This window comes from Glycine max, chromosome 11, assembly GCF_000004515.6.
Source record: "Glycine max cultivar Williams 82 chromosome 11, Glycine_max_v4.0, whole genome shotgun sequence".
NCBI lineage: Eukaryota > Viridiplantae > Streptophyta > Magnoliopsida > Fabales > Fabaceae > Glycine > Glycine max.
In genome coordinates this window covers 1,056,572-1,071,983 of record NC_038247.2, presented here as the reverse complement: position 1 = coordinate 1,071,983, position 15,412 = coordinate 1,056,572, and the positions used below count along the sequence as shown (strand labels likewise).

Below are 15,412 nucleotides of genomic sequence, written 5' to 3'. Positions count from 1 at the left end.
AACTGGTTGGTTTTAATGGAATAAATATGTCTTCTGTTATTGTTCTAATTATGGTTAGTCTAAAATGAAATGACTTCAAATAAATAATTTCTATGGGGTAAATGAGTAATATTATCAACAAAGAAACATGCTTTAAATATTGCATAGTAGTACAATTGAATCAAACCAGACAATGGCCCCTTCTGGTCAATTATTTAAAGAAATGAAAGCGACTAACAGTTGTTAAATCTTGTACATGGTTTTAGGCAGATTAGCTAGCTACAATTTACTGGTATGTAATAACCAATAATGAAAATTGCGGTCAAGGGCACAGGTACCACTCCTCTCAAACCGGGGAAAATAAAAAGAACATAGAAGCTGTAGAAAATAGCAACTAAACGGTAGACCAAGTTTTATACATTAAGCTAAAATAAAACAACAGTAACTTGTTCTGCCTCTGTCTGGTGAAACATACATATCTATAGATATTTATGTTGAGGGGAATGGGAGTACAACAGAAAAGGAAAGGAAGAAAAGAAAAACTAGTCTTATAAACTAATGTCTTGTCTGTCCAAGTATGCAACATGTATCACCTGCTGTTAGTAGTATTGTATTGATGATGGTGGTGGTCTCATTTGATTCTTCTCTAGAGGATCTAATCTTCTGATCTAGGTGTATTTGGCTATACATCTAGAAGATTCTTCTATAAGCTTCTATAAATCTGCAAACAGACACACCAGATCAACAAAAGAAAAATCATTTACCAGACCATAAGCAAATCCTGAGGAGAGATTTTTACTAGTACAGAACAAACCATTTTTCCAAGTTAAGAGAGGGAAAACAAAGACTTACCCTAATAAAAATTATCCCCAGCTGGCCACGTCTATTCTTATTACCTACAGTTCAAATCTTGAGGCACAAAATGGAGCCAAAGAAGAAGTTTATCAACTTGTTAAAAGTCTATCCACATTTATTATGCAGGGAAATTCAGAGAGCAATTAGCAGTACCTTGAATTGTAAACAAAACTAATGGGAAGCCACGTCACTAGAAGAGGTTGTCGGTTCTAGCTTGTCCTCAGAAGATGAGCTAGCTGAGAATACAGCACTCTCATTTACCTCTGCCAATGTAGAGAAGTCAGCATGATAATCTCCAGTTGCTTTTGTTGGTGAAGCGAAGAGACTATCAGGAAGGGCCTGCTCGACACTTCTCCAGGGCCAAGAGAGCATCATGAAAGAACACAATATCAGAAAATTTGAAATGAAGTGCACATATCCTCGGCGAGGGCAGATTAAAATGAGGACCGCCCCCAAAATGCTGCAGTACAATAGAAATAAGATCTGAAACAAAATCAATGCCCATACCTATTACTGAGATCTACACCTTCGGTATTTCCACTCTCCTTTAAATTCCCGTTCTCAGAGTCATCAATGCAAGCTGGATCAACTTCTTTCAGTGGCAGCTGCTGGTCAGATGCAATACCTAAAGAATTGGTAGACGAGAAGCTGCCACTGTAGCCTGCCATGAAAAGCAACAGTAATTTAAACTGTCTAACCCTGTTCGCTAGAATTATACCATAGGATACCATCAATTCACTAACCTGTAATATCTCCTTTAATGCTATCAGGAGAAAGACCTGCATCGTTAATATGACTATGAAGTTGATGGGGCAAGGCCAAAGGAATACCAACAGAAAGACTGCGTTGGTGATGGTGAATGGGATTATTCTTGAAGTCTGGAAGCTGTAGATTCTTCAGCCTTCTTTCTTGAAGTTCACGGACTTGCTGCAATTCAGCCTGCTCCTCAATTTTTCTTCTCAATAAGACATCATGTGGATTATACAACATCCTTGCCCCTGCATAAAATAAAGTTGGTGAGAATAAAATGAAATGAACATGAGAGACTCCTTTGCAAGTATCAGCATATACATACACTGTTCTAGAAAGTTGGGTGGATTCAGGAAACGGCACATGCATAGCAACTCTTTTAAAGTACATCCCTCTCTAAAAACCAAGTAAAATAAAAACGTCTCTTAGAACTTGGACTAAGGACCTAACTTACAAAATCAGCTTGTAAGGTGAGGGTTGCCCAAGCCTTATAAGAACTGCATTGGTCATATCTCTAGTTGATGCAGGATTTCAACAACCCCTCTCATCACACCTAGGACTGAACATCTGAAGCATGGACAAATTAGAGTGGTCCAATATCGACACCCCATCACTCCTAGGAATAGATATCTAGAGAATAAACAAATACAAGAAACCCCATAACTGATCAAGAAGAAGTCCCAATACATTCTTAGAATTTTGACTTGGAGCATAACTCAAGCCCACAAAATTGGCTTGAAAGGTGAGGACTACCTAAGCCTTATAAAGACTAGATTGGTCATATCTCTAGTCAATGTGGGATTTCAGCACGCATCCTCACATCTAAATACAAGACATCTAGAGCGTAGACAAATAGAGTGATCCAATAATAGATCTATGGTAGACTCCAATACCATCTTAGAATTTGGGCTATAGAGCCTAACTCCACCCCACAAAACCAACTGAAAAGGTAAAGATTGCCCAAGCCTTATAAGAATTGCACTGGACATATGGCCCCTATCAGAGTTGATGTAGGATCTCAACAATGTCAATATGAGAAATTTGATTACCAAGATGGAAATCATAAGGTTCTTTAGAGCCAAAGCCAGAGGGACTTAAACATGGTGAAAGATCTCCCCTCTCTAATTGCTGTTGTTGATGTTGTTGTCTCCTGCATAATAAATTAGTCACATTAGTTTAGGAATAGTAAGATATAAACCAATTAAAAACATGATGCATACTTACTTGTCAGGGACTTTTCCCTTCTCCTTGTAGGGCTTGACAAGTACACGTGAATCACAGATAAAATGAGGATTCCCTTTGGATAATATGAGTCTCACTGTCTCTGGGTAGACAAAGGTAACAAACCCAAACATTCGCTTTTGCTGATAAGGAATTCTCACATCTTGTACAGGTCCAAATTTGCTTCAAAGGAACAAAAGTAGCTATTCAGCAAACTCCCTCAATTTGAGTTCCAATGAATGTGTACATCAATATTTAAAGACACTATAAGAACTTGCACATGTACAGCCACTACTGTGTTATAGGTAACTGTAAATATTAACTTATAGCGCAAGGTAAGGTCAATTAGAGATCATAAAGCCTATCGTTACTAAAAAGTTAGTCCACACCATTACAAAGACACTTAATCTTAGTTAATAGAACAATATATCACTATTTTTAAACTGCAGCCTTCTCTGGCAAGTTTCAAATCCTATAAGTCACTCCATCCTTCCTACTCTATCATTCATTTATGAACAACTATATCTTTCACACAAAAAAAATCTAGATTAAATCCTAAGTTTGCTTCAATAAAAGTCATCATTTAGACCTTGGGATGGTGTGCACCATCAGGTTTATATTTTTCATTATTCACAAAATCATATAAAGCAACTGTATAACTGTAGATCATAACAACAAACCTTTATATCAATGTCATGTTTATGAAAAGCACTTCTCAAGCTTTCTTTCAAACCCAGCCAGAATGATACATTACAATCTTACCAATTATGAGAGATATATCTCAAACATTGAAACTAAAATTTTAATTTAATCATTAAAGCAGGAATTACTTTATAGTTTCAAGAATTACTTCATGTATAGCATCATAACACATGGACTACACGAACCAAAGATGTAGATTTATAGTTTCAAGAACACATGCTAATTAGTAATCAGCATGTTTGAAATCATTTCATTTAGGGATTGGCCATTGATTTAAATTTTTCCTTTGACAAACTAATAGTCATTGATAAACTGAAAAACTGCACATCTATGTTGATTGAGGCATGCACACACATTATAGTGGTACTGATCATGACTCATGAAGTGATCACTATAAGCTATGAACTTAATTATTTGCCATGCTTCTTAACTAGAAAAACTAAGTCATTTCATTTTTAAGGGAAAACACTTATTGAATTGATACCTGACAATATGGGATTAACCCAATCTCCTCATGGGAGACATACATCATGCTCTGCAAAGTTTATCGCCTATAAAAGACAAACTCTAAATGTTACACATAAAACATGACTTAAAAGTGAAATTCTAAATTCAGTAACATCATGACCAATGATTACTGAGTTTAAATTGGGCACTCTAGATTGCTGAAGGGCCAGGCCAGCAAAAGACTGTTAATCCCCTAGCACACTCAAATCAACCAAGTATCACAAATTTTACCCGAGTTAGGAGTAAAAAACAATATCAGAGGCAATCAAAATTTATCTCCTTTGGGGGCTTCCAACAAAAATCACACAACAAAGTCGCACAAGCAAAAATATTTTAAAGTATGTGCAACAATTGAGACATGACACGTTACACGTCTGCGCTAATAAGCTAGCCTCGATCATGTTTTATAACTTCACATTTTTCAATGACACCGCATTCACACATTTGTTTATAGCATATTCTACCTGAAGTACTCGGAAACATCTTCATCTTTGAATGTACTTTCGGCAGGAAATGTCAGATAAATCTGTTGTGAAGCAGAGTTGGATTTTTCGCTGGAAATTGCGGCTAGGAAGTCATTCCTTTCTGGCTTATCCCAGCCAAAATTGTAGAATTCTTCCCCCATTATGAATGCTGCTGCAGCCCTGAAAAGCAACAACACAAGAATGTACAACAGTAAAACATCACCACCTTACAGCTAGAAAGGTAAACAAAACAAAATAATCAAAACAGAGAGATGTGAGGTTTCCTTCCATGTTGTACTACAACCTTTGGGACTCCTGAATCAAAAACTCAAAGTACTTCTCACGGGCGGCCGCAGAAGGTCCAGAGGCTATTCTTTGAAGCTGTGGTGCCTTGTTGAACCTAACAAACTCCTCTCGCTGTTCCATCCCCTCAAGCTGCTTACTAGGGGAGCCAACAATGGCATCCAGTGAATCAGTAAAAGCACCATGAAGAAACTTACAATTGGTGCCATTTTTACAAAACCCTCTGGCAAAGTAAAGGCATGGCTTGTATCCAAGTCCAGGGGCTGCTGCTGCTGCTTCATCACACCCAAAACCAACGTCACTGGCGGAGTAGCTCCTTCTGTGTTGCAAATGTGAGTCCCCAGAGTGCCAATTTTGAGCCCCAACGCCAAATTCGAGTCGCGGATCGACCAAATCTTCGTTCTTAGAGGAGTCATTGAGGAAGGGAAAGTACTCATTCACTTGCTGCTCGTCAACAAAATCACCACAATCATCGTTGACTACACGGGGTGAGAGGGCTCGGATGTTATCGTAAGAGAATAAAGGAGTGGACTTTGGACTAATGGGGTTGTTGTTTGGGAAGTTCCAAGCATGAGAGTGAGAGGAAGGCGAAGACGGGTGGTTTCTAGTGAAGTCAAAACCATTGGTGGGTCCTCCTCCTCTTGAAAATGGGTTTGAGGAAATAGCAGTGAGTCTCGCTGTGGGGTTAAGGGGAGAAGGAGGAAGCGAAGGAGACGAAGGGGTCGTGGAGGAGAGAGTGAGACCACTCAAGTGGTTCTTAACCCTCAGAACGAGAGTGTGAAGCACAGGGTCGGGACTACAAGCCAAACGAATAAGTTCAGACTCTTCAAGGTTCATGAGAAGATAACCCATGATTTTTGAGGCATTTTCAGGATCAAAATTTTTAATCTTTGATAGAACCACATTTGTGGCTTCGCATGAACCCATCAGGAATGAAAAGAAATCTTGAAAAGACAGAGAAATGGTGAGTACCGGTGACAGTGAAGAAGATGTTTGTCTGTTAAAACATACCTTAGCAATAGCCGTAGGTTTTGGAGTCTAAGCTTACGTTGGTTGAACAAACAAAGCAACAGACTCACTCACTCACTCACTCACTCACTCACTCTCTTTCTCTCTCTGTAATCTCTCTCTCCTATCTTCGAAGGGTGAGAGCGGTAGATTTCTCAGATCCACAACAAGAATGGATGGATAATCGTCAACAACATAAGTTACAATGTGCCTCCAGGTTTTCTTAAAAAAAAATAAAAAAGCAAAGAAAAAACAAAACAACTTTTTCATTTTTTTATTCAAAATTTTGCTTCTAATAAATGTATTTATGGCATGTTCTGCAAAATATGATAATGTATATTAAAATCTTTAAATAGTTTCACGTATATATTAATATTAAATTAATTTAAATATGTACTATACTTTTTCTAAATAAAAAGGAAAGAAGGAAAATAAAAGAAATATATCGTTTTCCCTCAAAAAAATGTATCGTTTAACAATAATTTGGTTAACCAGAATGCGGATTTGATTTAGTTTAATTTATAAAGTAATTATAACTTTATCCGTTTTTAAGAAAATATTTTAGAAAAAAATAATTTTCTTAAAAAATTGTTACCAAACACTAACTAATATATATATATTATGATTTCTTTTGAACCTGTTAGAAATTAGAACTTAAATATAATCAAATAATAACTAAATCTTATTTTTGAGACGACTCAATCATGTCACCTAAGAAAATAACTGATTGATATATAAAATAAATTAACAGTAAAACAAATCATTGCAATATATTGATTCTAAATTTAACCTGACAAAAAATAGTTTGTAAATTTTATCAGATTCAATTTTTATAACTTTTTTAACGACGCATTTTAAATGGAAGGCTAAAATTTTCAAAAATAAAACGTTATGATTATGCGTCGCTAGTCCACAAATAACTTTGCAACCTTTTCCTTTTCCTCCTAAAAAAAACACTTTTTCCTTTTCAAATAAGTGCATGTCCATTTATTTAATATCAGAGTTATGCTACATACCCATGATTGAAATGGAGAAGTTGAATTATCAGAATTAAAAAAAGTTGTTTTAAGCTACAGCCTATCAACCTGTAATAGCTAAAGATGCCACCGTCCGTACTAAAATAAAATGCTAACTCATTATAAGTATAACTCCCCTTTTTCTTTTGTTTTCTAGGTACATAATTTGTTTTCTATTTGTTAGGCTGGAGTAATGGCCCACATTTTAGCTACTACATTTTTTCTTCTCTTTAATATTATCAATGATTATTCCGTAAAAAATCAATGATTGTAGGGTAATTGCTTATATTTAAGACAAACATTAATTTCATTACACAAATAAATCATAAAATTATAAGTTAATGACAACATTTTTATTTAGACAATATACATTAAAATTAAAGGGTTTGGATAAAAAAAATAAAATAGATCGCATGTCTTTTTCAAAAGACAATTTTTTTAACTAAGAATAGAACAAACTCTGTCTACATGATACTGCATTATATAACACGAAACATGATAAATAACAATTTCGTATCAGTCAATTGTTCTACACGTTGAGTGATATATAATGCTATCACCATTGTTATTATTATTATGTTATTATCCCACCAGGGATGCATAATACTTCCTCCATTCTTATATATTAATTATCTAATTTATTAAAATTTTAAAAAATAATTAATTTAACTGATAATAATAAATTTATTTTAATTTATTTTCCTAAAATTATCATTATCATTAATATTTTTTTTCTCTTAATAATTTGTTAATATATATTTTTGTTTTAATGAGAAATATTTCTAGTATAAAAATAATTAATACAAGAAACAGTTAGGAGTGCAAAAAAATTAGTTCGAGAAAAAAATTATGTATCAAACTGATTTTAAAAAAATGATTCTTGACAAAATTGATTTTTACCCAATTTTAAATATTAATCAATCTCAAACTAATTTTCAAACTATTGTTTTTAAATAAAAAAATATTCAAGTGAAAAAACTAGTTTAAATTAGTTTTAATCGAACTAATTTTATAAAAATAATTTGGTTAATCAAGTTAATTTTCTAAAATAATACACTATTTTTTTTCTTAAATTAATTCAAAAAAAAAAAATCAATTCAATTCAATCAAACCAAACCAATTTTTTTTGCACACCCCTATTCCCAAATAATGAATACAAACCTTTAAGGAGTTACCAAGCAAGTCATTGACAAGTTGGCTCAATTAAGAGGTATGTATCACACGCTAGGTTATAAACTAAACGACAAAGTTCCACCAATGCCACCAAACAGAAATATAGGTGTTGCATATCGCATTTAACTTTATTAAGCCTTTACGCATAACAAATTACAATACCCATGAAAATGCACGGACAGTTAAATAAAAAGATATGAGAAAAAGATGCATACATTGAACGAAAGGAAAATTTATATTTGACCAAAATAAAAAGAAAGGAAGATTTATTGCAACAAAAGAAAAAGAGAATGCGACACTAAGGCACACTTTAACATGTAACAGAAACAAGCTTCAAACGAAAGGCGATCCTACGTTCCTCAACATAACACCATTACATGTAAGAAAAAGCACGTCCAAAACACATTACTACAATGAAACAATAGTATGTTAAATACCATACACCATAATAAACTAGCTAAAAGTTTATACCATTCAACAAAGGATGTATTAGATGAGAATCGTCAGCATCAAATATGCATTTTGCCTGACGGAAGCACAAGTATCAGAAAAATCCTCCACGGAAAAATCAAGCCGCACGTTTAAGGGTCCACACACATCAACACAAACATTTACTCAATACACATGTCAGTATCTCCTCCGGGGGCTCCTGGAACGCCGTTCACGAGGTGGTCTGCAAAATGATAAAGTTACAAACATTCATATGCTAAACAATGAAAATTTAGAATACAAATCTAGAAAACCATAACTGCGTGACTAACTTATAGCTAGTCAAAGTTCTGATCCGTAGTTTTAAAAATATTTTAAAGTTTACAACAGCCAGAAAGGTGTTCACACAAAGAGAAGAAACTCAGCACTAGTTTTTTTTTTTTTTTTTCATTTTTTCAATCCATTAGACAAGGAGAAATTATATATATCCATTTTAATTTCTTTTAAACCCAAGTAACAAAGAAGTAATATATCATTATACTTTACAAACTTTTAAGAAGGGAGTTCATATCGGCTAAAATAAATTCCACAATGGGAAATGTCCAACCAAGTAACACTCAGACCAACATTGCATCCGCATGGAACTTCAATGTTGAAAAACAACAAAACTCTGTCAAAATATTTTAATCATTAAAACATGTATAAACATACCTAGCATTCTTTCTTCTGACTGACTCATTAATAGGTCCACTGCTGAAGGCCCAATCAACATAAATGGTTTGGGTAAGAAGCTCAGATCCATTCAAATTCTCTATTGCATTTCGAGCTTCTTCAGCACGCTCATATTCAATCAGTGCATAACCCTAAAATAAAAATATTCATTAGTCCAGAAACCAAAATTTTCATGTGATCGAGTTGCTAATAGAAAAATGTGGTAAACAAGGTTAGAGGAAGAAGGATAGAAAATCTGCTAAATTAATCAATGTTTACGTACATAAAAGCACAAATGGCAGAAAATATGGCTAAACAGGCATAAAACCAGCTTATGATATACAAATAGTCTATAAAAAGAGACTTATCTTTTTTAATAAAATGAACTAGTTGAACAAAGGGCCAGAGGCAAACAAGAGTACAATATAATAGAAACAGTGAAGAAATGACAATAACCTGAACATGGTTACAAAAAATTGTATCTTTCTTCCTTGACATTCTTTCAAACCCAAGACAGCATTAATTTCATACTTGCAGCACCATCAATTTGAAAAGGAAAAAATAAATGTAATGGAAGACAGCCAATTCCAAATCCTTTTGTAAATACATCAACAACCCTTTGTTCCCACAAAGTATCAGTTTGGGGCTAATAATTAACCACTGTATGAAACACAAGTGTAAAATTAATACTGTGTTGTTGACTTGCGTTTGAAAGAATGTAATAGAGGGCAGCCAAATCCAAATCCTCTTTCTATCAATGAAAAACATATCAACAACCATTTTTTCCCCACATAATATCAGTTTTTGGCCAACAATTAAACACCAAGTGAAACGAAATTCATGGTAGGAGTCATCAAATTAAATGCCCGAGTTGAAGAAAAATCACATCAAAGGCCAAATTATCAAAATGGACCAGAAATACAGGTCACTGACAATACAACGCCAGATACAAAACAAATAAACAATGGCCGCCATGTAGTTCAAACATTTATCATGTATAAAAGAGTTTACCACTTAGGTTATTTATAACCATACATATATTTGTCATGATGTCAAAATAAAATTATAAAAAAAACGGTGTTAGTTGAAAGAAAGAGTCGCATATTTAAGTCAAATTACGATTAAATTCCTTCATAATGAAAAATGAAAATCCAATGAATTATCCTAATGACTATGTAGCTCAATAAATCGGAAAAAAAAAGAGGAATTAAGAGATACTTTGACAAAACCAGTGCGGCGATCGAGATTCAAATGCAGGTTCTTAATCTCTCCATATTCACCAAAGGCATTTTGCAAATCGTCCTCTTGCGCTTCCTCGTGCACGCCGGTGACCAGAATGATCCATCCCTCAATGGCTGGAAATAAAATCGAAATAGTTATTAAATTAAATAATAAAAAAGAGGCAAAACCCTAACCCTAAGAGGAAGGAGGGAAAAGGGATTACTAACATCTCTGAGGGCCAGGGCCGCCCTCGGCGGTGAGAGAGTCGAAGTCGGTGCCGGAGAGGCGAGTGTTGCGGTTGGCGTCAGTGTCCTGGCGGAATCCGCGGCCCTTGGTCTTCTTCGGGGCGGAGAGAGAGGAAGTGGCGGCGGGGGTGATGGCGGATTTGAGCTTAGGTTGAGGTGGAGAAGCGTCGGCGTCGGCGTCGGGGGCGCCGTCCTCGTCCATCAAGTCATCGTCCTCAGGCTCGAAATCCAAGGCTTCTCCGTCGGCCGCGCTTCCTTGCATCTCTGCTTCTCAACACACAACAAACACAACACTAACACAGAGTCAGGGTATAATTGAATTTCGATATTAGTGTGTGAAAGAGAACCCTTTTATCTTGTCATTTCATTTATGGCTTACACAATTGTAAGTCGTTTGGGGTTTATCTAGGGTAGAATATTATCTTTTTTTTATAAAAAAATATTTCCTATATATGTGTCTTCTAATTTTACCTTGAAAATTTTAAGGTGCGTTTTTACTTTATTTATAAAGAAATAAAAGAGAAAGAATAAAAAAGAATATAATCTTCAAAAAAAAATTATAATCATTAGATGTCCTAACAAAAGGCATAACATTTTACGTCGACAACCTAGCACATTCATTAAAAAAAAAACCTTATTGATAGGGGGAATTATTCACTAAAATAACTTTAGATTTAGGTATAAATATCCATAAAATAATAATGGTGCAATGTTGTCGTGATGTATCATTTTTAAACTAAAAATCTAAATTATAAATATGTTATTCTTGATTTTGAAAATGATTAAAAAAAACCTTTGGACTCCCTTTTTGTCAAATACACTTTGTTTTGAAAAATATATTTCAAAATAAAAAAAACCAATAAACTAACAACCACCCTAAACGTACTTGTTACAGTACTTTTTTTTTTTTTTTTTATTTAACCGGTGTTAGAGGTAGTTTGGCACATGGAGTATTTATATAGCCACCATACACACCAATACCATAGGCGAATGCGTGTAATTTGAGAAAAGAAAAGAAAATGATTAATCCGTAGGAACTGTATCTTGATAGCGGGTGGCTTCCCCATCCCTGCTCAGCTCCGAAAACGAAAACTGCATCTCTCTCCAAAGCTTCTGTTGCCGTTGAGCAACAGACTAAGGTCGCTCTCATCAGAATTGGTACCAGAGGAAGGTATTATTTTCCCCCATTTTTCCTTCTTATCTATTTGGTTTAACAAAACAAACAAACATTCTCAGATTCCTACCATCATCAAAATTTAATGTGTAGAGCAGTCCACTAGCTCTAGCACAAGCACACGAGACCAGAGACAAACTCAGGGCATCACACCCTGACTTAGCCGAAGAGGGTGCTATTGAGATTGTGATTATAAAGACAACAGGAGACAAAATCCTCACACAACCACAGATGTTCCTACTTACTTGCCTGATAAAACAATTCTGCCATGTAACCTTCCGCGAGAGGATGTCAGAGATGCATTTATATCCCTGACTGCAGCTTCATTAGCTGATCTTCCCCCTGCAAGTGTTATTGGTACTGCTTCGTTAAGACGAAAGTCACAGATCCTCCACAGATATCCATCTCTAAATGTAAGTCATCTTTTTTTTTTACTCATCAGCCTGAAATCACAAATTATTGTTTCCTACACTTTTTGTCTTACTAAATTAGCTCTAGCAAATGACTTTAACGGACATCCCCCGTACAAGATTATGCTTAAAGAAAGTTCATTTGAAGTTTCAATCTCTATTCTCATGATAAAATAGAAAAAGCATATTGACAAATGGTCACATTAGCATTGCGTGTGGTGAAACCTAATACATATAACAGCTTTTTAAAATGCTTCTGAAAGCAAAGCGTGTAAGAGGGACTCGTATCGCCTTATATCATAATATGTATTTTATAGCTGATGTCAGGTATGAATTGTGATCGAATAGCTTAATGTAATATTGTAATCATTTGCGGATGGTTGAGTTCATTAGATAATCATTAGTATGCCCATGTAACATGTTAACACCTTGTTGACATGGACTAACAATTGTGGTGGTGACTATGAAGTAATAGACAATTTGTTCTCGTCGTGATCCGTACTCTAGGGTATGGGCATTGTCTGTGTATTCTTTAAGATTTAGCTTTCTTAGAAAGTTAAAGTCTTTATCCCTTGCAGCTTAAAATGGACATTTTTTTTTATTTTTTTTCCTACCAATGTTGTTGTCTTTCTTGAAGCATTTTTTTTTTCTGTCCATGTTGTTTGATTATTCTTGTGCTACTTCAATTGTGAAATTTTATATTCTGGACCACTGATAAATTGTTCTGGAATTATATTTCTCAGGTGCAGGAAAATTTCCGTGGCAATGTCCAAACAAGGTTAAGAAAACTCAATGAGGGGGTTGTCCAAGCTACACTATTAGCATTAGCTGGACTCAAACGCTTAAGTATGACAGAAAATGTGACTTCAATCCTATCAATTGATGATATGCTTCCAGCTGTTGCCCAAGGTGCTATTGGAATAGCATGTAGAAGTGATGACGATAAAATGGTAATTGATTAAATATTGTGCGCAATCTAGACAGACATGCTGTTATTTTTAGGTGCAGGGGAGGATAATCATGCCTTGCAAGATCAAATGTGAGTGTGCATCGTTAAATACCTAATTGCAACAAATTCCTACTCAAACCAGAAAGAAGATTGGATTATACTAGTATTAGAAATCTGAAACAATTCAAATTAATTGGATAATATTACAATTTACATTTTTTATCATTTTAGATTCTTGATTTTTTTCAACTTTTTGGTTGAGTGGTTTCTGTAGGCGGAATACATTGCTACACTTAATCATGAAGAAACAAGACTAGCAGTTGTCTGTGAGAGGGCCTTTCTTCAGACTTTGGATGGGTCTTGCCGCACTCCTATTGCAGGGTATGCTTGCAGAAACGAGGATGGCAATTGTTTGTTTAGAGGATTAGTTGCTTCCCCTGATGGAACCCGGGGTATGAACATCTTATTATAGATTAATGTTATTTGACTTTGTCTAGTTTCTAATCTTTCAAAAGTAACTTTTCTCTAAGCTTTCATGCATTTCCCTCAGTGCAGTGCTAGAGACATCCAGGGTTGGTCCATATGCAGTTGAAGATATGATTGAAATGGGTGTTCAGTAGTTAGCACCAGATTAAAGTGCGATCGGGTGCACACCGGTTTCATGGTCAGCTTTCGGCTATTGCTTCCTGAGTTAATTCATTCTTTGACCTTTTGTAACTTTAGAGTAGATTAAATGTTCAATTGAGTTTGGGAAAGTGGACCGCTCATTAGGGTCAAGTTGTTGTATTTTGAGGATATTAGAATGCCAATTTTTTAGGTAGTTTGAATAATTACCACGATAGTGGACTTTTGAGAGTTCATGCTAAATACACCTGGGTGTTTATCAAATTCTCTTAATATTTATATTGCCTTGTCGTTGCACGGTTAATATTTGCAAGCCCCTTTTGAAATGGTTAATACAGGGTGAAATATATTTTGAGAGCACATCCCCTAAGGAATATTCCTAGTTTTGACCTTGACTTGAGTTACAACCTACTTTGTCGTGAGTTAATGTGGATGCATGCTTTTGTTTTGATTGAAGACAAGAGGGAAGCATGCAGAACATTTTTGGATGTTGAGAAAAAATACTAAGCGCACATTATGTTTACTCTCTCATGTTTCACACGTGCATATGTGGTAGAATCAAAATATAGTAAGTCCGCAGTGCAGCTGTAATTTTATGGTGAAAAACTGAAATTTTTTTAAGGTGAATATTGAAATTGGAACTTTATTAGTTATTATGTGGAGTGGAACGCCTAATGGGTAAATCTTAATTGGACGGATGCATATTTTGTCTTGGTGCTGAAATTTTAACTTGTGCTGAGCCATGATTTGGTCTTGGGCTGAAGTCGGGCCCAATATAGTACAACAATTATTGGGCTGTCCCACTAGAATAAGTTTCAAGTGTAATTAAGGCAGCTGCTACATTTTCAGCATTCGATGAAATAAAGAGGAAGCGAAAACAACATTCAATTAATTTCTATTATATAAGATACACAACGAAAATTAGTTTTTGTTGTGTTTCTTGTTAGGATACACAACAGAAACAACAAAATATACAACAACAGAAATTAGTTTCCGTGAAAGGTAATTCCGTTAATTTTTTTTTACAAAACATGCGATAGGAAGAGTAAAAGGACAGTGCGGGTATCAGCCCCATACAGGATCAATCTCAAGCAGTGATGGATTGCAAATAGACAGAGCTAGAATCCAAAAATCAATGAAGTATGTCATGTACAGAATAATGAAAGCAAAACCTCGATAGAGCAACAAGATCATTTCCTTTTTCTTGTAAGTAACTCACCTAATGTTTTGTCGTCCTTTTGAGCATGAAAAGTTAATTGAATTTGATTTGTTCTTCTTTTTTTTTTTTGGGGGTGAATGAATTCGATTTGATTTTGCAACAACTTTTACATACACTTTGTTTTTATTAAAAAATAATAAAACAATTCGTGTGCGGTATTTGATGATATTTTGCTACCTTTTATTAGCATGATGCTAATTACATATTATTAAAAAATGAAGCCAAACATATTTTAAATTAAAAATTTTATGTGCAACGCACAAATCTATAACTTATAATTGATATTAAACATAAACAAATGTTGATATTGAACCATTGTTGTAGGCTAATACTAAAGGTTGTGGAATCAAGGGTTAAGTTACTCTTCGGAAAGACATTTCTTAAGTGCAATCAGACTTGGACATTTCGTAAGGTTTGATCTCGTCTATAATTCACAGAGTTTAATGAGTGTT

General features: G+C 34.8%; 3 protein-coding genes across 3 annotated transcripts; 1 reads left to right on the top strand and 2 right to left on the bottom strand.

Annotated features, from left to right (window-relative positions):
- Nucleotides 1–367: 367 nt before the first annotated feature.
- LOC100818923 (zinc finger CCCH domain-containing protein 55) lies at nt 368–5,988 on the bottom strand. The gene is made up of 9 exons (XM_006590410.4): nt 4,783–5,988; nt 4,479–4,658; nt 2,809–2,988; nt 2,634–2,734; nt 1,578–1,832; nt 1,342–1,495; nt 988–1,183; nt 832–888; nt 368–700 (listed from the first exon to the last, which is right to left on the bottom strand). Exons 1-7 carry the CDS (start codon nt 5,706–5,708, stop codon nt 1,006–1,008), a joined length of 1,974 nt encoding a protein of 657 aa, XP_006590473.1. The 5' UTR covers nt 5,709–5,988; the 3' UTR covers nt 368–700; nt 832–888; nt 988–1,005.
- A 2,526-nt stretch (nt 5,989–8,514) lies between these two features.
- LOC100527187 (uncharacterized) lies at nt 8,515–10,918 on the bottom strand. Its single transcript, NM_001249233.1, is given in 4 exon segments — nt 8,515–8,651; nt 9,119–9,270; nt 10,337–10,473; nt 10,567–10,918. Coding segments are annotated over 4 exon segments (615 nt in total). The 5' UTR covers nt 10,847–10,918; the 3' UTR covers nt 8,515–8,605.
- Nucleotides 10,919–11,529: 611 nt separating this feature from the next.
- LOC100818391 (porphobilinogen deaminase, chloroplastic) lies at nt 11,530–14,005 on the top strand. The gene is given in 7 exon segments (XM_041006774.1): nt 11,530–11,534; nt 11,636–11,755; nt 11,857–11,984; nt 11,987–12,171; nt 12,912–13,118; nt 13,392–13,569; nt 13,673–14,005. Coding segments are annotated over 7 exon segments (888 nt in total). The 3' UTR covers nt 13,738–14,005.
- The last annotated feature ends 1,407 nt before the right edge of the window (nt 14,006–15,412 follow it).

Bases quoted from the DNA above. Each gene is read 5' to 3' on its own strand.
- LOC100818923 (XM_006590410.4), bottom strand. From the start codon at position 5,708: ATGGGTTCATGCGAAGCCACAAATGTGGTTCTATCAAAGATTAAAAAT. The intron at 2,989-4,478 runs GTAGAATATGCT...GTTCCTTTGAAG, and splicing joins GATGTTTCCGAGTACTTCAG to CAAATTTGGACCTGTACAAG. The intron at 1,184-1,341 runs GTATGGGCATTG...GCCCTGGAGAAG, and splicing joins GGTGTAGATCTCAGTAATAG to TGTCGAGCAGGCCCTTCCTG.